This window comes from Aulonocara stuartgranti (genome assembly GCF_965226115.1).
Source record: "Aulonocara stuartgranti genome assembly, chromosome: 5".
In the NCBI taxonomy this organism is placed as follows: domain Eukaryota; kingdom Metazoa; phylum Chordata; class Actinopteri; order Cichliformes; family Cichlidae; genus Aulonocara; species Aulonocara stuartgranti.
This window is the reverse complement of record NC_138943.1, coordinates 13,221,895-13,244,928: the sequence shown is the minus strand read 5'-3', so window position 1 is coordinate 13,244,928 and position 23,034 is coordinate 13,221,895. Positions and strand designations below refer to the sequence as shown.

The 23,034-nt window shown below is 40.3% G+C and overlaps 1 protein-coding gene across 1 annotated transcript; it reads right to left on the bottom strand.

The window, feature by feature from the left end:
- Positions 1 to 25: 25 nt before the first annotated feature.
- ywhaba (tyrosine 3-monooxygenase/tryptophan 5-monooxygenase activation protein, beta polypeptide a) lies at positions 26 to 23,034 on the bottom strand. The gene is made up of 7 exons (XM_082534140.1): positions 22,901 to 23,034; positions 14,517 to 14,677; positions 12,203 to 12,343; positions 6,696 to 6,819; positions 6,437 to 6,600; positions 5,004 to 5,099; positions 26 to 734 (listed from the first exon to the last, which is right to left on the bottom strand). The coding sequence occupies exons 2-7, from the start codon at positions 14,667 to 14,669 to the stop codon at positions 678 to 680; spliced, it is 735 nt and encodes a 244-aa protein (XP_082390266.1). The 5' UTR covers positions 14,670 to 14,677; positions 22,901 to 23,034; the 3' UTR covers positions 26 to 677.

The window sequence follows — 23,034 nt, the reverse complement described above, 5'->3', positions numbered from 1 at the left end:
GAGGAAAAACTAAGCAATCACAGTGTTTGTTGAAAATAAATGGACAGTTTAATAACCTTTGTTTGTTTGTTTTTGTTTAAAGTGGAATAAAACCAGCCATTTTTTGCCAGTACACTAAGAAAAGCCAAAACAGAAGGAATGGACAACTATATAAATGCATTAACTCGCTAGAGAGAGGAGTGGGGGTCAGGAGGGAAGGGACTGAGATGTTAGGAAGGAGGAAGTGAGGGGAAGAGTGGAATGAAGAAAGAAAGATAAGAGGCGAATGTCGACTCTAGGAGACGTTAATTTATTTGGTGGTTCTGGATAAAAACCCTCCCCGCGTGCTATAAGACTAGACTGGCCAGTGGTTTTTAGTTGCTGGCCTGCAATGGAGTGCCGTGATCGAGGGAGGGTGACAGGGATGGATTAAATGGTGGGGGTGAAAGAGTAGTTTTCTGGGGGGGTCCTCCTCTCATATCTGTTTTTAATATTTGTCTGAAGGGCAGGTACTATTCATGCTGTTGGTTATACAGAAGGGAAGTCGGGAGGCTGGGACTGAAAAAGTGGGACGAGGGAATGAACGGGTCGTTTATGTGTACGAAGAGGAGGAAGTAGAGAAGAAAGAGGAAGAGAGATAAAAGGAGGAGGAGGAAGAGGAAGAAGAGTGTGGGGATGGGTTAACAGTGAAGTGCGCTCTAGTTCTCTCCATCACCGGCCTCACCCTCATCTCCCTGGTTTTCCGATGTCCACAGCTGCAGAGAGAGAGAGAAAGAGAGAGAGAGACATCTTTCAGTGTCGTCTTCCAGACTGCGAGGTACAAAGGAAGGTTTGAGCATCTTCAAACACTCAGCGTGAGCATCTCTAACAAGTGTTTCGTGATGCTGTCGAGATATTTTTGGTAGTCCATCTTCATCTGCTTTTATTTTCACCATTTCTCCTCCAGTCCAGTTCACTCCAACTCCACTTCCCAGAAAGCTTTTCAACAACCAGGAGTGAATATACTGCAGCAGAATAGCTGCTACATATAAATACACAGATCTGCAAGGGGGAAACGTACAAGTCCTGATTCGGTGCAGCTCAGGAGCAGGAATCTATTCAGTGCAATCTTTTTGTCATTATTACGGTTTTAGAAATCCCTGTGTCAAGCTCCCCTCATGATAACAGTTCAAGGGCAAAAACAGAGTCATAAAGAACAGCATTCTTTACTGAAGGCAAAAACATTTACTTCTGAGTTTTGTGGCTGCCAAGAATTGTTCTATTATTACACTTAATTGTAGCTTCTTGAAAGAACCACAGTATTAGGGCTCATTCAAGTACACTTGAGGTGCTTAAAAATGCACTAACACCAGCTGCAACGAGTTGATGACCAATTGATAATGAAAGAGCCACTCCCAAACTTAAAGGGTGACCTTTGAGGTGGTTTTCCCTTTGTGATAAATATAAATGGTGAATCTTCTAATTAAACATGGCCAGCGTTTCAAATAACGAGGTTTGGTATGTAAGAGTAATCCCTATAAAGAAAAAGCTCAGGCGCCAGGCTGCTATAAACACTCAGAGTGGTTCTCTTGGAGATCTGTACTGATGTCGAAGAGAGTGGATACCCGTTATCGGATCATCTGAGGCAGTGTTTCCCAACCACTTGAAAATGATGAGGTGTGCTGTGGAAGATTATTTGGTTCCACCTGATTAGTACTCTAAGCGATCAGCGTGAGTAACGGGCAGAACAATTACATTCTTCCTCTAGAGGGCAGTACAACGATCTGCTAAGGATACGTTCACACTGCAGGTCTTGATGCTCAATTCCGATTTTTTGATCAAATCCGATTTTTTTTGTCTGCTCGTTCACACTACAAATAAAATGCGACAGCAAACGTCCTCCAGTGTGAACGCTCAAAGCGGCCCGCATGCGCGAAAGAAGATGTCACACACAACGCGCTCTGTTTAGACCCAGAGCAAACAGTATTGTTTGACTGATGGCCCTTAATATAAAGACTTCGGACTTCACGTTTCCCAATTTTTGCTTAAGTTATTTTGTTATTTACATAATAATGTAAATAACCTAATAATGATCCTTATTGCTGTTTAAGAGAGGAGCGGTGCTTCAAAGGATAGTTGCAGATTTCTGTCAGAATCTGCAGATTATACAGTACAAATAAAATGTTCACGTTGTCTTCCCAACAGTTTCACTGACATCTACACTGGATGGCCAGGAAGCGTTCGTGATGTCTTCTCCAGTGCTGATAATTAGCGTCTGTCTTGTGTCAGTGACGTAAAAGACGGATTTAATGCAACTTGACCGTTCAAACAGCAGTCTCTTTCTAAAACATCAGATATGTATCAGATTCAGTACCACATACGAAAGTGACCCAAATCGGATTTGAAAATATCGGATTTGTGCCGTTCACACTGTCATAGCATGATCGGATATGGGTCGCATAGGGTCAAAAAAAAAAAATCTGATTTGATGCGCTTTCGCCTCCAGTGTGAACGTAGCCTAAGTGGGTTGCCAACTGCCAGCAAAACAAGACGACGGAGAACAAATGACATAATAGTCATGCTGTGAACGCAGCGCTTAACAGCAACAGATAAATATTTGAAAAGAGAAAGTACCCGGGTCCTGGAAGAAATTTAGCCCAGATGAAGGCCATAGCCTGAGTAGTGGTCCACAAAACAAAACCAAAAAAAGGATACTGGGGACATGTCAAGCCAAGTCCACTATACCTGGTACACGGGGAAAATTATGAATATGCTTTCTGTGGCATCTTTGTTTGGTGGTGTACCGTGTGATTTTTGTAATGTCAAATATGTGCCGTGGCTTCAAAAGGTTGGGAAACACTGCTCTGAGGCACACATCTACATTTCACTGTGTGTTATACTTGTATAACTATGCATGTGACAAATAAAGAACCTTGAACCATCTCTGGCTAGTAACACAGAAGCTCACCTTCTGTTTGCATGGGGCAGACAATTGGAAAAACTTTAACTTAAAGAGAGGAGCTAAAGCAGCTTGTTTTAGACAGAAAATGAACTGAAGGTCTGAACCAGGGGTGTCGACCTCCAGGCCTTGAGGGCTGGTGTCCTGCAGGTTTTAGATCTCACCCTGGGTCAACACACCTGAATCAAATGATTAGTTCATTACCAGGCTTCTGGAGAACCTCAAGACATACTGAGGAGGTAATTTAGCTTTTTGAATCAGCCGTGTTGGATCAAGGACACATCTAAAACCTGCAGGACACCAACCCTCGAGGCCTGGAGTTCGACAGCTGTGGTCTGAACCAAGGCCCAGTATTTAAGAAAAAATAAAATAAAATAAATAAATAACAGCTCAGATCAACATACATGACACCATTTGATTTTGTTTTCATATATATTTTGATCTCATCCTTATCGTTTATTTCTTTTATTTTTAACCCATTTCCTTCAATTGCAGATTTACAATTATTTTTGGATATTTCTGCAACTATTGAATCCTAAAAATAATCCTTTGAAATAAAAATTTGGTTGTACACTAACCAGCCACAATATTAAAGCCACAAAGTCTCATTTCCCACTAATCCTTGTTCTGGGAAAACCTTGGGTCCTGGCATTCATCTCAGAATGACGCTGATAGGCACTTACCCACCTAAATATTACTGCAGACCAAGCACACCTCTCATGGAAAGGGTACTCTGACAAGAGGAGGAGAAGGAGAAGAAGCAGCAAAAACTGCCCGAGGAACACGACAAAGAGAGAGTCCAGTTCCACTAAGCATCTTCAGGATGAACTAGAACAAACCCGGATCTACGGAGACCCCACCGCCCGACCCACAGGACCCAGAGGATAAGCTGCCAACCTCTCAGATACCGCAGGACAACCTCATGTCCATGTTCCAATGGTTCAGAGTTGTTTTAGTGGCACGAAGCAGCCCTAAACAATAGGTAGCAGGTAGTTTTAATGTTGTGGCTGATTGGTATATCACTTAAAACACAGAGTGGGCAGAAATGCCGGATTAGCGATGCACTGATCAGATACAAACACAAAAACTGGACCGGATATCTGTGATAGAGAGCCAATTCATCCAACCAGCTCTATGCTCCTCTATTTATCCTGTGGCTTGGTCTCATTTATTCATTTGCTCAATTTAAATTAAAAAAAAAAAAAAAAAAAAGACCAAACAAACAAAAACTTAGTAAATTTACTTGTTCAAGGGGAGCCTGGTTCCGTGTTAAAAATAAGAAGAGGTACAATCAATACCAGTGTTAATTATCCGTTTTCCTAACTGTGAGGAAGAGGCTGTAGCAGGCGATCCAGCCAGCGTATCAGATCGGAACTACAAACACTTGATTGGTGCATCCCTGGTAAGCGTGACTCTTATAAGTTTAAAAGAGAACAAGCAATGCTGTAGTATGTGTATTGTGCACACAAATATACTTCAGCATTTTTATTTGTGGATTCTAGACGGCCAAGCTTAAAGACTTAAATTTGCTGGCTGATGTGCAACAGTCAGCAATGTGTAAACGTTGCTGCATATGAATGAAAAACAATTCCACTCAACATATTCTTCTAATCATCAGTATCCTGCTGGCAGGTAGCATTAAATTAATGCAGCCTGTGAGTCTGTGATCATGGTAATATGATTAATCAGTCATCGACACTGTTGTTCTTCGCCATCGGATCCTGGCAGAAGAAAAGAGAGTAGAGCAAAACCTTGGCAAGTGGCTGCAAGCTGCATATCGGTGCTGTGTGCTCGGTTGTTGGCCAACACATAAAAAAAAAATGTGAAACAGGATTTAATGGCAGCTGGAGTTGAAACACTGATGTGAACTCTGATTTGCATTCTTGAGCTTTAGCAGAGTTTTGTCCCAACCATACCCAACAGGAAACCCGATATAACAGTGTCTGTGAATCACATCGCATTTATGTTTTACACTCAACAATTGCAAGTTGTGCCACTCTCCTCTAAGAGACCTTTAATTATTTCTAATTCTAATCCTGAAACTCATCGAGTTTCAGTAACGACACCTGTTCACAGGTATACTCACAGTGAGGTTGTCCCTTAGTAGCTGCATGATCAGCGTGCTGTCTTTGTACGAGTCCTCGTTCAAGGTGTCGAGCTCGGCGATTGCCTCATCGAAAGCCTGCAGGGAGAAGTTCACTGGTTAATTTCCTTCTGAAAACTTGTTTTCACTGAGACAAGCTTAAAAAACAAAACAAAAAACCCCCCAAAAAAAACATGTATGAGTTACAGCTATATGAAAGATATAGCATATCCAAATTGAGGACAGCTCTTTAATATTAGCTCCAATAAATCGCACTGGACCAAATTGAACTTGACTCAACGGTGTTTCATGGACAGGTGTGAGCCATTTCTCTGATGCTTCTTTGATCCATTAAGCAAGTAAAACATCTGCAGTTGCCAATTGTGATATTTGGAAGCTGTTGCTATGAACCAGCAGCTGTCAAAATAAACAAATCCACTGAAAGATAGCTGGGACACAAATGTAAAGAAACTGATCACAACCATGGTGGATGATCACAGGATCGTTTCAATCATTTCAATAGCAAAAAACACCTTTCATACCAAAAAGCCAACTATAGAAAACTCTCCAGAAGGTAGACATTTCATTATCCCAGTCAAAAAAATAAGGAAAAGACCACAAAGGAGAAAATACAGAGGTTTGTAGACCATTGCCCTGTAGAGTACAGGAAGCACACACCCAGCCGCAGATATCGTGGACGAGTGGTTGTTTTTGTTATTTAAAGTTCACTTGAAGTCTGCTGTGGGCGTCTGCATGGAGCCTCATGCTCAGCGTTTGATTAAATTGTGTCAGTCCGACCCAAGCAAACCTAAAAAAGCCAGGCAAGTTCTGGAAGAGTGCAGACGAGTGAAGCAGAGATAACCTGTACCACAGGCGGAAAGAGAAGAATCCACATTCTGAACGATCGCACACTTGGACGCTAGACCTTCTGCTCAGATTCAGCCCAATGCAGCAAAGTTTGACTGTTGTGTGCTAAGCAATACACAATGGGTGGACAATGACCCAAAGCATACTTCAAAAGCAACTCAGGAGAAAGAAGGGGAATACTGTGTAAATGGCTGACTGAGAGTAAAGGCCCGAAAAGGATCATAAAAGAGGAAACCCAGTGCTGATGGAGTCATTGGTTCCATATTTTAGCCCCCAATTCTTCAACTGTGAATTAAATCAGCTGATAATCTGCATTTCAACTGCATCCTGATTATTAGTTTTCAAAATAACAGTGGTATATAGAGCAAAATTTGGTTTTAGCAGTAAATGGCTGTATTTGTCTGGGAGGAAGAGCTCAGGAGCTGGTGAGACTCCATGTGTCTTATGACTGTTAAATGACAGACTGTTCAGTGGAGGAAGGACCACCTGTCTAATCTGCATTTCAATAAAAACGGCAAAAATGCAAATTCAGCCATCGTACATGAGTAAATAAAGTGTTAAAGACCAACCTGCTTAGCCAAAGAGCAGGCCTGCTCGGGCGAGTTGAGGATTTCGTAGTAGAAGACGGAGAAGTTGAGGGCTAGGCCCAGCCGGATGGGGTGTGTTGGCTGCATTTCCTTCTTGCTGATGTCGAAGGCATCCTGGTAGGCCATCTGAGAGTTCTCCACCGTATCTTCACAACACAAATGACCAGTTATCACGTGCTGTGTGAAAAGGTAAACAATCTTTCCCATTTAAATATATCAGAGGTTCGTTCAGACTACTTACTCTTCTTTGAGTCCCCAGAGGCCACCTCTGACAGGTATCTAAAGTAGTCTCCTTTCATTTTGAGGTAGAACACCTTGCTCTCCGCTTGAGATGCGTTGGGAATGAGGAATTTGTCGAGCAGGCTCTGAAACAGACAGATGACAAGTTTTTTTTCCATTTTGCACTTAGACATTACAGGTTGAGTATTACATAAAGACACACGAGTGGAAAGTAAACAAACACCTTGAACACAGAGGGTTTTGCTAATATTTCTCAGTCTATTTGCATTATGGCCTTTGCTAAAGCCAAACATGTGATGAATACAAACACCATTACCAACAGCTAAAGAGTAAACACCCGAACCTCAATTACGCTCATTTAATTGACTCTCCCATCCTACACATTTAAATAATGGATGGAGGCAGTCCTTTGGCAATCACTAACAGCATCAAGCTGCCAGACGCTTCTTTACACGTGCTTGTCGAATAGCTGAATAGCTTTAGAAATTCACTACCCCCATCCACACCTTTCAAATGCAGGATTACTGGTAACTGTATCTGACCATTTCCTGATGGCTACCTGTGCTTCTGCTGATCCCACCATTCCAGGTGTGTGTGTAGATAGATTTTCTGTTGAAGACAGCTTCTCTTTTTAGTTAAAAATTACTGCTAATGTTTGAAAACTGTAAAGCCTTTAAAAAGTTTGACTTGTCTGAATACATCAAAAGGTCTACTTCTCTCAACACCCGTACTTTCGCTCATTTTTATCCAGTAGATTTATTTTAAGAACACTGCTATTCCTTAATATGCATGGTATATTACTGAGCTATGATGTTTTTCCCCACTAGCTGTCATATACTGTACTGCTACAAATGCGAATGTTCAAAGTGCTCAAAGTTTCCATGATGAGGTCAGTGTTTGGACAAGTAATCATGTGAGCCAAATGCTCAACTTCACTTCGGTTTTTTCCTCTCGCCTCTGTGTGATCTCAATAAAAGCGGCAATCTCCCACCGTCATACGATCGCCACCACTCTGGTAGTGAGTACAGAAGCCCCGCCCACCTGATGTTCAAACCTATTTATGAGGAGAAGCCAATCAGAATCAGGAGGAGGAGAGCTAGACCAGCTGGAGTCAAAAAGAAGAGGATGAAATGAGGGTAACACGGATGGGGATTATTTTGAGCTGGAAATCCTGCGAAGCCATTCTACTAAAGCATGAGAAAAAAAAGTGGAGCTAGATATGGGCATGGTGGGTGTAATTAATTGTGTTTTCTGTATTATCACATATATAAGACTCCTCTGTGCGAAAGAAATAAAGCCGTGTCCCAGTGCCTTGGGCCACCTGCTTATTAATGTGTTCTTTGTCTGAAAAGAAGAGAAAGCCAGGTTTGCTGCCGGGGTGACACCAACTTCAAGCATGTGTGTCACGGTTCATACCGCTGTTGCTGTCCTCATCTGATCGTTTAAAGAAGGGTTTTACTCTGACCATGTGATCAGCTCTCACTTTACCCCAGAGCCTCTTCCTCACTGAGGTCAGCTTTGTTTCAGTGATTACAATGATTCTGTTTTAATCTGCTGACTCCAGTAACCTGTCCTGGGAATGTCATGTAGACATGATATAGGGGCGGTAGCCATTTTAACTTTAGTCACTTGCACTCGGCGCTTTGACTTCTGAGCGAATACAGCGAGGAAATGCCTACATGTGATCCTGAGCTGATAACTTCGAGATGACAGAGCAACTAAAGAATGATTTGCCTCTTTTAAGTAGTTCCTGTAAAAGGAAAAAAAAAGTCACAAAACTGAATTTAAAAAAAATAAATAAATAAGCTGATTTTCCAGTAAGTGTTTTTCTTCTGGCGCTCCAACTAAAACTGAGCAGTGACTGTGGATAAGTTCAGCATCAAAAACAAAATGAAGAACAACATGTAATTTTTGGCAAGCCTTTGGCTATTGATGACTTTGCACAAGGTTAGCGAGTGCTCCGTCTATTCCGCATTTCAAGTTTGCAGCACGCCCGTCCACTCCCCACAGCAGTTGCTAAATCAGGTTACCTACGTTTTATTTTAGCAACAAATACACCTAATTTTAAAATGCAGAATTCATATTTCAGCTTACAACAAAACACTACTCTTGGAGAGCCAATATGATGCGATATGATGATCCACTGGTACGCTGTTCTAGGTCAGGGTTACTGACATATTTTTCCATCCCGTGGATGCATCAAAGCTCTCCCCTTCCAAGCTTCCTGCTGCTTTAAGGACAGCATGTCTCTACCCATCCTTTTCTCCCATCATTCCTACAGCACCACATCACTGCGGAGGCTTGAAGATGGTTTGACCTTGAAGATATTATTAGAAGTCTGCTCATGCGCTAAAAAATTTCAGCTGCTTTGACCTTGAGCAATTTATGTTCTAGCCTTGTCAGGACCTGACAGTGAGGCCTAAGTCATATTTATTGCTACAAGTGTTTAAAAACAAAAAACAACTGTAATTTCTCACAACACTTTAACAGCTCCTTTAAAGTGACACTTGAACAGCTGAGTAAGGCCTTTATTTATACAGGAAGCTTCACCGAAAGTACTTTCCAGTTGAGGCAAAAGTATTAACGTTCCAAGTGTTTGAAAATGAAAACAAATGAGGATACTTGAAGCCTATGAGGTCACTTCAGGTTCAGACACAATTACTGTATTTTCCTTCAGCCATCCTTTATCTGAAGTCTGCACTAACAATAAATTATGAGGTTGGAGTGTGATGGAAACATAACTCACTCTGGGCTGCTGAAACAACATCAGCAGTTGGCTTATACCCAGTATATTGGGTTGATTCTGTTTGGTACAATTTCACAGGTCACTTTTGTTATTATATGCTCTTTGGTTGTTATAAATTATATTTAAGAAGTGGGACAAGCCGTAATTTGAAAAAAATAGATAAATTAATAAATGTTATTCCAGTTCGTTTGCCTAAAAAGTAAAAGATGCTGGGAGGAAACAAATCCCTCTGGTGTTACATCAGGAAGGGCATCCAGTGTAAAAACTGCCAAATCAAACATGTGGAGCTACCTGCTGGGAGCAGCCAAAAGTATCTTCTGTGTTTGCTCTTTTACAGGCACCATATGGACTGTCGTTCAACTGATTCACATCGTTCAGCTTGATGGTTTTGAACCAAAATGACCCAGAATTCGGTAATTGTATTCATTGACATTATCACGAGGAAGATTTCCTGCATGTATACTAGGGGTGCAACGATACATGTATCGATATCGAACCGTTCAATACAGTGCTTTCGGTTCAGTACGCATATGTATCGAACAATACTAAAATTTTTTATTTATTTTATCAACTTTTCTTCTGACGATGCTGTCTGTGTTGAGAGCTCAGTGGATCTGCGTTCGACTTATCTGCCTAGGCTGCACTGTCGAGCGCAGATCCACTGAGCGCAGCACAAACTAGCAAGACAGAAGCTAAGCTCTCCTTGTAACATGGCAAATTGAACCTCCCCCACCCTCATTCAGATCTGGCGTTTGGAACCATTTTGGTCTTCGTGTGAAGTATGACCCTGAAGGTAAGCGCGCCATGGACAAAAGTAAAAGAGTATGTCGGATGTGCCACGCAATGCTCAATTACATTGGTGGGAACTACTGCGTTAGTGCAGTTTGCTGGTTAAGGTGTTGACGCCATCCAGCCCCACGCACGGGGCGATCCGCGGTAGCTCGTTAACGGAGATTTGCCATGTTGTGGCGTTAACGTCATTTCAGATTAACGCTGACAGCACTAGTGGGAACACAACGAATATGACTGCACATTTACACCGACATCATCCTAGTGCAAAGACAAGCGGAAGCAGACAAAAACAACAAGCACGCACGCTACAAACTTTACCCGAGTCATTTAGACAGCCGTTAGCACATGATTCTCCTTATGGGGACCTGATATGTTTAATATGCTGCTGAGAATATAGCCCAGAAGAAGCGTATAGTATAGCTTTTATTTTGGAAAGAGCCATTTCTCTGTAATAAACTCTCTTTTCCAAAGATGAGTGATTTCTCAATCAGATATTTATATTTGTTTCAGCAACATTACATTTAAAAACTGTACTTTTGAATTAAAATATATATTTATAATTTTAATAAATGACTAAAAAGGCATGAACATTTTTTGTATCGAAAAAAAATCGAACCGTGACACCAAAGTATCGAACCGAACCGTGAATTTTCTGTATCGTTGCACCCCTAACATATACAGGTAACTGCTGTATAAAAGCACACTTGCTCATTGGAAGAGTGACTCTACTGAAACGGGCAGTATTCAAGTGCACTAGTAGTGACACAGCATTACATCCAATGATACAGCATAAGTCAAATGTAAGCACAAAAGTAAGCAGTTAGTGTTTTCCCTGGAAATTTGAAGTATCACATAACTGTTTGAATATTTAGCTTGACGGAATTTTGCCTCAAGTGGCGAAACATTTCCTCCATACTTGGCAAAGTGTGGTGGTTTGCTGGAAGTGGTAAAAAGTACATGTAGTACCTTAAAAAAAAGCATCATCAGAAACTGATACACAACTCTTGCTTTTAGACATGCTTGGGCTTGTCTCGTCGTTGAACTCGAGGGACTGTAAACTCAAGGCATTGTTATAGCAATGATAGTGCTATATAGCCTTTTTATGTCACGTAAAAATTTGTACCGGTATTATCATGTACGATATGATGTGGCACAACCCTACAGCATTAAATTAGCACACTAATGACCTTCATTCTTGTCGTGAACGTTCATAAGGCATTTTACCACGATTACTTGCAAGTACTTTATCTGAGAAACACTTTGCATAGCTCCCTGGGATTGTGCAGGACCATGATGTCTTTGCGCAGTGGTCAAGAGTTTCAGAAGAAAGAAACACGCAGTAACTGATATGAAGCTGCCTGGCTAAACATTTATGCATAACTTTTTCACACAAGATCATAAAAATAATCTTGTGCAAGAACAAAGTCCATGTGAGATTCAAGAAGGGTGTCTAGTCAATGGGGTTACCGCTCAATATTAATTTGCTGGGAGTACGCATGGTTACTGTCACTTGGCACTGCAGTATTAACAGCACTGCTAAATGGGCAAGCTGTGTTATCTTAAGAACAATGGGGGGGTAATACACAGCTTAATCTGCCCACACCATCCCCCCTTTGGAGCACACGTGCGCGTGCACAGCTTCTTCTATAGAAAAGTGAACACAAATAAAATTAATCAAACGTGCCAAGTGGGGCAGCAAAGCAAAAAACCGAGAAGAAAATTAAAGCTTTGTTTGGCAGCTCTCTCAACAGCTGCCAGCTACGTTATTACCGGTACCATCTCCACAAGTAGCACCATGTGACAGCCAGAAGGGATCAACTACAGTGTGCCTTCCTTCACCATCTTCTGCCTTCTCTTAAGTATTGCCGTTCCTTCTATCATCACAACCATCCATTTTCTCCTTTCTTTCACTGTTCCTTCACAACTCCTCGTCCCCCCCCTCCTCCTCTCTGCCCCACTCTTGTTCATACCAGCACGTCATTGCAGATTTCTTGAAGTTCACCCTCGATCTTCACGCGGTAATCACGGGCCATCTGCTGTTTCTTCTCGTTCCCCTCCGTCTTCTGCTCGATGCTGGAGATGACGCGCCAGGATGAACGGCGTGCCCCCACCTATTAGCAAAGACAATGCAAACCAGAAGGAGTCACATTAAAAAACAGCATCTTACTGCATCTGATCTACAACTAAATGAGAATGAATTTAAGTATATCTAAGGTTTATTCGGGGCCACAATGCACCTTTGATTAAAGCATTACCATACATAACAGATGCCTGTGCATTTTCTTGATATGTTGGGTTTCAATCTGCACATTGTGGCGTGTATTTGCTCTTCTGAAGAAGTGACTATCAGGCTGCAGCACAGGCTGATATCTGCACAGAGTATGCTGAATCTGAAGCAGATGCTGATTGCCCATCAACTGATGCGGGCATCTGAGTAACCATGATTAAAAATGCAAATATTCAGGGTTGATTTTGGATAGTTTTGGTACATAGTTGGACATCAACAGCTGCAACAAATCATCAGGGCACAAAGTCATTAATGTCATTCTAAAATGTTAGAAATCACAAGTCTTTTTAATCACAGCATCAAAACTGATGAGCTGAAATGAGATTACTGAAAATAAATTAGATGAATAATGCTAATAATACTGCTTTTTCTTTTTTGCTTTTCATTTCCATTTATCCCACCTTCATTGTCTTGTATCGTTTTATTAATTAATATCTTTTTTCCAAGTCTGTCACTGAATAACAGTTCACAAAATTAACTGCAAAACCAGACGAAACCCGTCTGAACTGCAGTGTTTTATTTCCTACGTCCGAACTAAACACATATATACTATCCACTTTGCTGCAGTTGCTGTTGAAGCAGGCAAAATCAACTGAACTGTGTACTACTTGGTGCAGGCAAGCTTTAAGAAAAACCCCAATGATAAACAGAGCGGCAGTGCAGGAAAGCCTCGGGCTGTTCTTACATAATTTGTGCTTCAAACTTCAAAATCTTTACAGAAAAAAAATAAAAACCACTAAATGTAAAATGCACAGCTAAGAACAGTCTTAGAGCTGAACGAGTTGGCATTTTAGTTACTGATTCGTGCCAAGATGGACTACACTATGGCTATGCTGAACTTCAAAAATATTCGGCCACCCAAAACTTTTACAGTAAAGGTTTCCAAATAAATCTCTGAGAATGATTTAAAAACAGAGGACTGAAGGGAGGGACTCGTTTATAGCTGACATAGGTGCTATAAATGTATTGTTATCGCTGAGCTGTGAAAGCGCTCTTTCTGCTTTTAAGATCATATGGGGTCAAAGAACACTTTCCTTGTATAATGTGCTGTGGTGACAAACTAAACATGAGAACAAAGAGACTCCTCTATAAAGTCATAACACAGAATTTTATGGTTCCTTTTGCAAAAGATGACAGATTTTTACTTCAAAAAAATTCATTAACACTACGAGTGTAATGTCTCCAGAAAATGATACAATCTGTCAAATTAATCCATTATTATCGGCATTTTAGTTTTGAATATCGCAGTTACAATCACAATTAATTTGGTCAGTACAGTATTTTGGTGATTACTCAACACCATATATCATATAACTTGGAAAGACCAAGGCTATTATTTGAACTGTGAGTCGTAGGAGAATAAATAACAAAAAATAAATAAAAATTGAAATTTGAAGTGAACAAGCCTGGTCAGGAGTACATCTGGGCTTTTAGCTACAAACCTTTACTATCAAAAGATCAAATTTTGAAGAATTTTGACAAAATATTAATTTTCATTTTCACTGCAGAGCAGGAGCAGATCAAATATACTTGTAATCCAACAGTGTTGCCAGTGAAAACAAATCTCAGCATATACACTGTTAAATTCTCAATTTCCTATGCTTATCCAGCAGAGATAAGTGATAAGGATAAAAAGGAAAACCATTAATCATTCCTATAGTCATCTAGCTTTTCATTGAAATCACAGGTCACCACTGATGATGGGCAGTGGCAGGTTTGCAACCTCTGTAATAATAAGGGGGATCCAAAAAAATAAAGCAATTTTTAAAGTGACATTTTCCTATCAATAATAAGAGCAAAATCATATCAACCTTTCAGTTAGCTGAATTTATAATAGTATACTCATTGTAAATGACCTCTCACGGCCCACCCGTAATACTTTCACAGCTCACCAGGGGGCCGTGGCCGACACTTTGGGAGTCACGGATCTACAGGTTTGCGGGGAGAAGAAGAATATCAAAACGACCCACGCACAAATGATAAGACTGATAGCATACCACGTTCTTGTAGGCGACAGAGAGCAGGTTGCGCTCCTCGTTGCTGAGCTCTGCGCCCTGCTCTGTCACAGCCTTCATGGCAGCCGCCATGTCGTCATAGCGCTCGGCCTGCTCTGCCAGCTTGGCTTTCTGCACCAGGTCGCTCTTATCCATCTTTTAGACTGCAAGAAGAAGGAGACCAGAGTTAGGACTTCACCGCTGCAGCTCTTCATCTATGACCAGAAATGGGCAGCGAAACTATACAGAGATAGAGAGCTTGTGAGAAACAGGTGTGGAAATCAGCGCTTTTAATAAGAGCAGAACATATCGAAGAAGCTGAAAGAAATAGCAGATGTGATAGCTAGAATACTGCACTTGCAGGTGCCACTTTGCAAGAAAACAGGAACGTGTAAAAAGCTGGTCAACCCACTAGCAAAGAGAATCCACATCATCGCACTTAGCGCATCCTAACGTCACATACGAGAGTGTTGGATATACTGGCAAAGACTTAATAAAATGTCTCATAAAATGTCAAAACCTCAATTGCAGCGAAATGGCTGCTCCCCGTTATTTCATCCCCGAGGGCTGCTCTACTCTCCAGATGAATCTGTAGGTCTAAGTAGGCCACATCATCGCCTTTTATATCTACACCATCACACTTTGGATTTGCCACAATGAGCTTTAAGCACCTAACCATTACACATTTAAACTGCTAATGAAAACACGACTACACCATCACGGCAACAGTAAAATGTACAAACACATTTATACACAAAGCAGCCTTAGCTGCTACAGTTTTAGCTCCGTCAGCAGTTGTCTACCAGAGGGAAATTCAAAACTACCTCTCTTTTCAGTTTTAGCATCCTTGGAGCTTACCTGACCTCTCACCTCGCTGTGAAAGAGGGTTTCCCTATGGAGGGCAAAGAAAATATGAGCTATGATAAATGCCACAAGCAGAGGACTTTTATTTACTGTACTTCTCTCACATTTCCCACCATAAATAAAACCAAATCTGAGATTTACAAGTTATTTTTTGACAGATCTGATGTCATTAACACATCATTAAAATGGTTTCAAATTCATTCTGAACCAAGTTCTAGTCTAATAAGAGAATTACTGTCATTAATTCAATATCAAAGATGAAAGCAGGCCACAAAAACAGACATCTGAATTTATTCGGTTATTCTGAGCTGTTTTCTGCTTAACACTGGCTTTTATGTCAACTGCTCAGATTTTAAATTAAAGAGCAGGTTGTAAAGTATCTTTAGATCTGGTGCCTATAAAACATTTTTAGCACTCACTTGGACTTTTTCATGTGTTTTTCCAACAATGACTCACTGAAGATACAATTAGGCCTTGCTGTCAACAATTCGGCCTGTCGAGTCGACTTCTAGTCGACACAGTTTTGGCACCGATTTCAGTCTGGAACTGTCGATCAACATTTCAAATCAGCACAGATCCTATTTCTCCCCAACATTCTCAAACTGTGGCATGTTTCTGTGGTTAGTAATTTTCTGGTAACTGCCACAGTTTATTCATCAGATAGAGATTACCATTCTAGGAGATTTGTTTTAAGTGTGCGTGGACATATTTTTGAATTCTTTCTTCTGGTCAAAAACAATTCTCCCAAGACAGTTCCATTTCACGAGTAACACCCGTTTTTGTGCGGTAAAAAAGACATTCCTGTGTAAAGTAGCGCCAATGCTGGGTTGTTAGTGGGTTTCCATACACTAACTGTATGCTTCAAATACTTAACACAACAGCTCTGACTTTTTTTTTTTGGAGGGGGAGGGCATAGGATACCTTGTGCTTTGGGGGTGGTCCTGCTGGAAGACCCACTTCCTGTTTGTGGACAGATTTCCTCAGATTCCTCTGTTCCAATTGAAAACTCATTGTTCCATTAGGATTTAATTTAGCGGCCGCATCCTTCGGAGGCCGCATTTGTAGGCCAATTACATTACAGCGACGCGGCGAAGCCTGTCCAAATTCGAAGACTCCCCCAAATGCGTCCCCAGATTTGAAGGATGGGTCGGGTTTATCCTTCGTGGCCCAACCTATCCCAGAATTCATAGCACGGCTCAGCCAATTCCAGTTTTCAACAATGGCGGCAGCTGCTTAGTTTTAATATTACTCTTATTACTCTTTCTGGGTCACAAAATAAACTGTTAACATATTTTCAGGCGAGAATGTAGCTGTGCAAACTTCTGCTCGGTTTATCAAGATATCACATATTTGCAAAGGTGCTCCGACTTTTTCGGAGACGTCTGTTATCCACCAGCTCGATAGCTAGAGGCTCACTAGAGCCGGCGAGAACAGCGAACTCCCGGCACATCATTTTCAAACCCCCGAGGTCTTTCACTTCAGGTTAAACGTGATATATAAGTTGCTCAGATAATTTTAAAATGTTATTGTTTGGCTTTTTCAGAGTTTTATTTGTTCCTCAGTAAATTGGTTTGGCTGAGACTAACGTTACACAAGTTTTTACACAGCTGAATAAATGTCAAACAGAGAACTGATTAAACAGAAGTGTGAAATGATAGAGAATTTAGTCCAGTGTCCTGTCATTTTACATAGAAAGAACAGACGGCCGAGTTTATTAAACTTCGAGACAATCTGCAAATTTCATTAAAAGTTTAATAAACTATCACCTTGTCTTTATTTTTAGTTAGCACATACCTTAAACAGTTCAAGCTGTAAGCTAATGATAGTTATATAAGAGCAGATGCTGCTGGTGCAATAAGCTGTAGTTTTACGTCCAATAGACGCATGATCTGATTAGTCGACTAATCGCAAAAATAATAGGTGACTAGTCGACTATCAAAATAATCGTTTGTGGCAGCCCTACTTTTACAGGTTACGTTTTTATGTTCCTTCTTCTCTGTCTCTCAATAGTCAAAAAAAAAAAAAAAAAAAAAACCTAAACAAAAAAAAGAAATAAAAAAAACAAGTCTTTGTGGTTCATCCACGGGGGCTTTAGCAAACTCTTAGACAGCAACAGAGCAGTTTTTGGGCAGAAGTAGCTTCCTCAATGCATCCCAATGAGGAAAAGTGCAAAGCATTGTTGTTCAGCTTTCTTCTGGTGAAGTCTTCTGGTGAACAAAACAAGACGACGACTTTGGTAGACTAGAAGCTAGTCTTTGTTCGTTTCTGACGTCTATTAAACTCAGTGTCTCATGCTCCTAACAATCAGAGTACTTCTAACGATGCTCGATTTCTTTTTATAATAATCTTATGGAATATATAAATATAAATCCTGGGTTTGAAAAAAAGCACCCAAAGATAAAGTTCCTTTAACCTGAATTCCTTCTAATGACCAGCAGGAGGCGACTGGTCCAGCTGCAAAAAGAAGTCCAGTTGTGTACACGCTCATGGGTAACTGACCTTTCAGCTCGCCAGATCAGTGACTTCAATAAAAACTTTCCCGATGAGTTTAGATTCTCAATCACTAGCTACAAGACCATTCTAAAACAGGATAATATCAATTTTGCAAATTACCATCCCCACTGGTGTCAAAAAGGAAGACAAGGCAGGGCACCTTAGAGCTCGCCTACCTTGTGATTCATGAAAAGGTCACGCAACCAATTTCACATCTACCCCTCGATCCCAAGATTTGGTTTCAAAAACGCTTAGCTCAAGGCTTCACTGACTGCTGGGTGACATCGAGGCTACATGCATCTTGTACGGGGAATTATATATCCTTCCAATAATATGTTGTGAAGATCAGACTTTGAAAGACGCTCATTACTGACGCAAAACTGGGCCCCCACACCTGGTTCAAACCTCATTGACTGAAAACATTTAACTCAGATTTAACCTTTAAATTAACCGCTATTCTCCAACAGGTTCACATAGTCACATACAAAAATATGTTGTTTAATTTTGAATCTTTCCTCCTTTGATAAATGCCTAGGTATAGTATTTCTCATTTATTTTAACTGGCTTTTTCTAGTTAGTTTTGAAATGTGTAACCAAAAGAAAAAAAAAAAAAATTCTTGAGAATTCTTTGGCCATATATATGCAAATGTGTCCAAAAATGTCTATTAGCTTTAGAATTAAGCCATAAAATACAGACATTTTTGGTACAGTGATTTTAGCAGTTCTTCCAGTGGTACAAGGTATTATGTCATTTTGGTTTTTTCCCCAGCAGTGACTCTCACTTCTTCAGGCCAACCCTACTGCTGAACTGCGACTGGTAAAGCACATGACAATAGAGGACACTGTGTACACAGAAGCTATCTCAGCAATCTAAACAAGTAGCGCCTTCAAAGTTCCAGGTAGCCTGCCTTACTAGTTCTCTTTTCACATGAGGAATGACATTGTTTTAAGAACAGTGTGTTGTCACAGCAAAGGACACTTGAGGTTGTCTTCTACTAATAAGTATTTTCTTTATATAAAAAAAAAAAAAAAAAAAAAAAAAAAATAGCAAGAAAGAAAGAAAATAACCCAGTTGGGGCAACATTCTGTGTACTTTTTTCAAATCTTAATCTATGATATTAAAAACATGTAACAGTTTACCTCACTGCCACCAGAGGGTGCTGAGGCATTTGTGGAAACAAATAGCCCTCTTTTACTTCTACATTTAAGTGGTCAATATGATCAATATGCAGATTTCTTTGCACACTCAGTCATTTTAATTGTTTATGTTTAAGAATAAGCACAAACAATTATGCATAAGGAAGCATTTTTGGTTTTTGTTAGCATTTTTTTTTTGTTGAATGGAGATCAGATTCCAGGAAAAAAAAATAATTAAAAAAAAAAAAAAAAAAAAAAGGTATTTTATGTTTATTAGTCAACCAAACAGTAAGTCAATTTGTTTCCTATTAAACTTACAAACTGTAATAAATAATAATATTTTAACAAATGACTAGCGTGAGGCGCTAACACTTGTATTTTAGTTGTAAGCAATCATAACTGCCAGTCTGAAAATTGGTATTTGTTAATAAATGAAAGGCATCTGCCAAAAAACACACTTAAAGCCTAAATACAGTATCTAGGAAATGTATAATATAATCTATAGGGATGATTTAAAAGAAAATTCAATACCAGATTCTTATCTTTACAACAACTACTGTGAAAATATGAAAAGAATGAGTACCTCTAAACGTCACAGCAGGAGAGCGGACAAATCTAACAAACCTTCAGCTATTCATTCACAACTAAACGGCCACTCCTATTCTTCTGCTGAGTAATTAAAGGCCTCTTGACAGGGAGCGCACCAACAGCACGTATCGAGCGCCAATTCAAAGGCTAACAAGCAGAAATCAATTATCTGCTGATGCTGAGCACAGTTCCATTAGTTTTCCAAAAAAAAAAAAAAAAAAAAAAAAAAAAAAATGAGACCATTATGATCATTATAAATTCAGAAACCCATTCAGTCCATTATCAGGACACTTGTTGAAGGAAAAATGTGATCCCTCTAGATTCACCAGCGTTTTGTCGAGGCTGACACATGGGTAATATAATTGTATAATTGTTTTACATTGGCAAATCCCACTTTAACCAACATCAGAATATATGACGACTGGTGTTTTAAGTGTGAAATCCATACAAAAAACTTTGAATGTTTTTAATAAAAATATGTATTCAAATGGCATTCAAAAGTTAAGCCAAAGGAGCTGCAACATTTTGCAGAGTGGGTCCTGACAGGGTTGCCGTATTAAGGCAAAACATAATAATCATGAATATTTGAGTTAACTATACTCTTACTATAATCTTAATTGTCTAATAGTTATTTATAACAGAAATCATTCATTTATAACAGGATTTGTGCAACTTTAAATATAATTATAATTTTTATAAAAAGGTTAACAATGTCAGGGACACAGGATCATCTCGTGGGAAGCTGAACACCAGTCACCTCCAGGCTGTAGTGTCTACACGCCTGAGATTGTACACAGGAAGAGGTAGCCAAGGCTGCAGTGGATTCTGAGGACTTTCATGGTTTGTGGAGCGACGGCGAGTTGAAGTCGATGACAAACCGACAATTCGATAGCATGCTGGCAAAAGCTTACAAGTTTAGAGAGTCAAACCCTGCATACAACAAAAGGTTCACCTGCACAAACGTTTTAGAACTTTCATATCATCTCGATGGTCACCCAGTCTTCTTGGCTGAATTTGATCTAAACAGTGATTTTAGGGTTTTAGGGTGGGGCAAAAAGCAAACAAGGTCAAACTTGTTTTTGATTTATAATAAAAGACAAAACAAGAGCCTCATAGCAGAAATTTTTTTTTTATCCTAATTATCACAAAACCAAAATCATAATTGATATATAAAACTGATGAATTAATGTTCATCACTGATGGTGGTCACAGAAACACATGATTTAGGTGGTGACAGTGTTTGGCAGGGTGAAGTCCCCCACCACCTATCATTACCAAATCTCCTATTCAGGTGCCAGATGCTGATGTACTTGTATTAACACGCACCACAGGAAAGCAACTTTATTTTTTTGATGAGACACCAGGACACAGACTGCAGTATTGGTTCCTGGCTATTATTTTGTTTAATGTGTTTCGAACATAATGCATATTAACAAAAGTAATGTTAACTTCATAATTCATCAAAATTTGATTCAAGACACCAGTTTTGCTCAGTGGTTTGAGCAGGCAACCATATCCCAGGACCCAGGTTCGTGTCCAATCCAAGACCCTTTGCTGATGTCTTCCTCCACTCCTGTTTAATCTTCACTGTACTCTCCAATAACACTGATAAAACTAAAATACTAATAGTAGAATTTAAGATATAACATTGAAATGATTTGATTCTGTTAAGAATGTAGGGTTCTGAAAACAACTTGGGTTTTGTAGCGATTGTCATGGGAACTGGATACAATGTCTGATATTATAGACATTTTATTAAAACCAATTAATTAAAAATAATATAAAAAATAGGACAATTTTTGTTCTTGTTTAGGAAGATGTGAGGATCATTTCTGTACCAGGTGTGTCAAACATGGTTCATTACTGTTTGATTGTGTGTAGAAACGATACTCCTACCTAACAAGGCGTGTCATTATTATTATTTTTTATATATACAAAGGATAGAAATTATGTAATGGCTTGCATTACCTACAAACACTAAAACGGGGCTCCGCCTCAATTTAATTGCCAGGTCTATCGTGCATCGTAATTCACACAGCTGTGTTATGACATATTAGCACGAGTTAGCACTTGGCATTAGGTAAAATGCCGCTGGTCGCGATTACAAGCGCATTAATGACGCATTGCTTTACCGCCATAGCGAGCTACACATCGGCTTGACATTGATCCAACTCAGTCCAAGCTACAATCGTCTGGCACACGACCAACGTGCTTTGCATTTGCCGTGCTGTTATTGAACCACCTAGCTAAACAATTATCGTTAAAAAAATAAAAAATAAAAAAAATCGAGGGACACCATCTTCAGCTTTGGACCGACACACGCCCAACCGAGTAAAATCCATAATCTCGACAAAAAGAGTCTGACACGGACGTTTTTAAAAACGGCCTCGGGGCACGAATACTGAGGTAACAGCGCTGAGTCGGCCTGCTAGCAGTTACGCCCTCCTTGTCGCATTCCCCTGCGGAATTTTAAGATGGAGAGCTAGATTACCGCCAGCTAGCATGGAAGCTAAACAGTACGGCTGCTTACTGGCTTTAATGGTTAGCCTAGCCCGCTAAGGGGATCTGACCCAGTTCAGTCTGAACGCCGACGAGGTTACACCAAAACCGGTAGCCAAATAATCTACGTAGTTTAATGTTTAATTAGTTCTATGTCTTCACTATCCTAATCGAGCTACATAAAATCGAAAGATCTTGAAATTAAGTCGAATTTGAGGGGAGACTCCCAAGGAATATGGAGGGTGGGTTAGCTTCCATATCGTTTCACTACGGCATGACGGAGTTCGTTTAAAGACAATCCATAATCGCGATGTCTTTTCCAGTCCATGCTGCGAATAATGAGGCCAGATATTACGATCGTCATATGGCAGATAGCGTCTGCGGTTTAGTTTGTCGCTAGCCGCGGCGCCATGTAGCTAGCACTGACTGCTAAAATGTCTGAGCTCTCGCGACGGCTGGGGTTGCTAAGCTGTCAAAATGGCCAAACTTGGTGCCGCTTCCCCCCCTTTCACGGGACCGCGGATCGCGCATGCATCGATCTCATTCTGGGCCTTCAAAATTAAAGATCAGTGGTATAATAACTGCATAGAGAGCAGAGGCAACCGCTCATATGTGTTTTATGGATTATTTCTCGTTATCCGGCCACATTCTCGGCCTAAACCCTCGCCCCCAGCCCCAGACCACAATAGGCACCTTCCGCCGCAGAGGCAGGCAATGGGGCTACCACTCGGACTGCTCCTCTCCACGAAAGACTGTGTTTACACTGTCTATAAGACGATAATCGAGTAATATGCTGGTGAACTCACATTTAAGATGTACTAGGAATCCCGATTTTATTCTCTCAACGATGTGAGTTTGTCAAGCCGTCCTCCGCTCGCTGCTCAGGGTATTCAGGGCAGTACCACTTCCGCCTGCTCTGACACTTCCGCTTCCTCTTAAC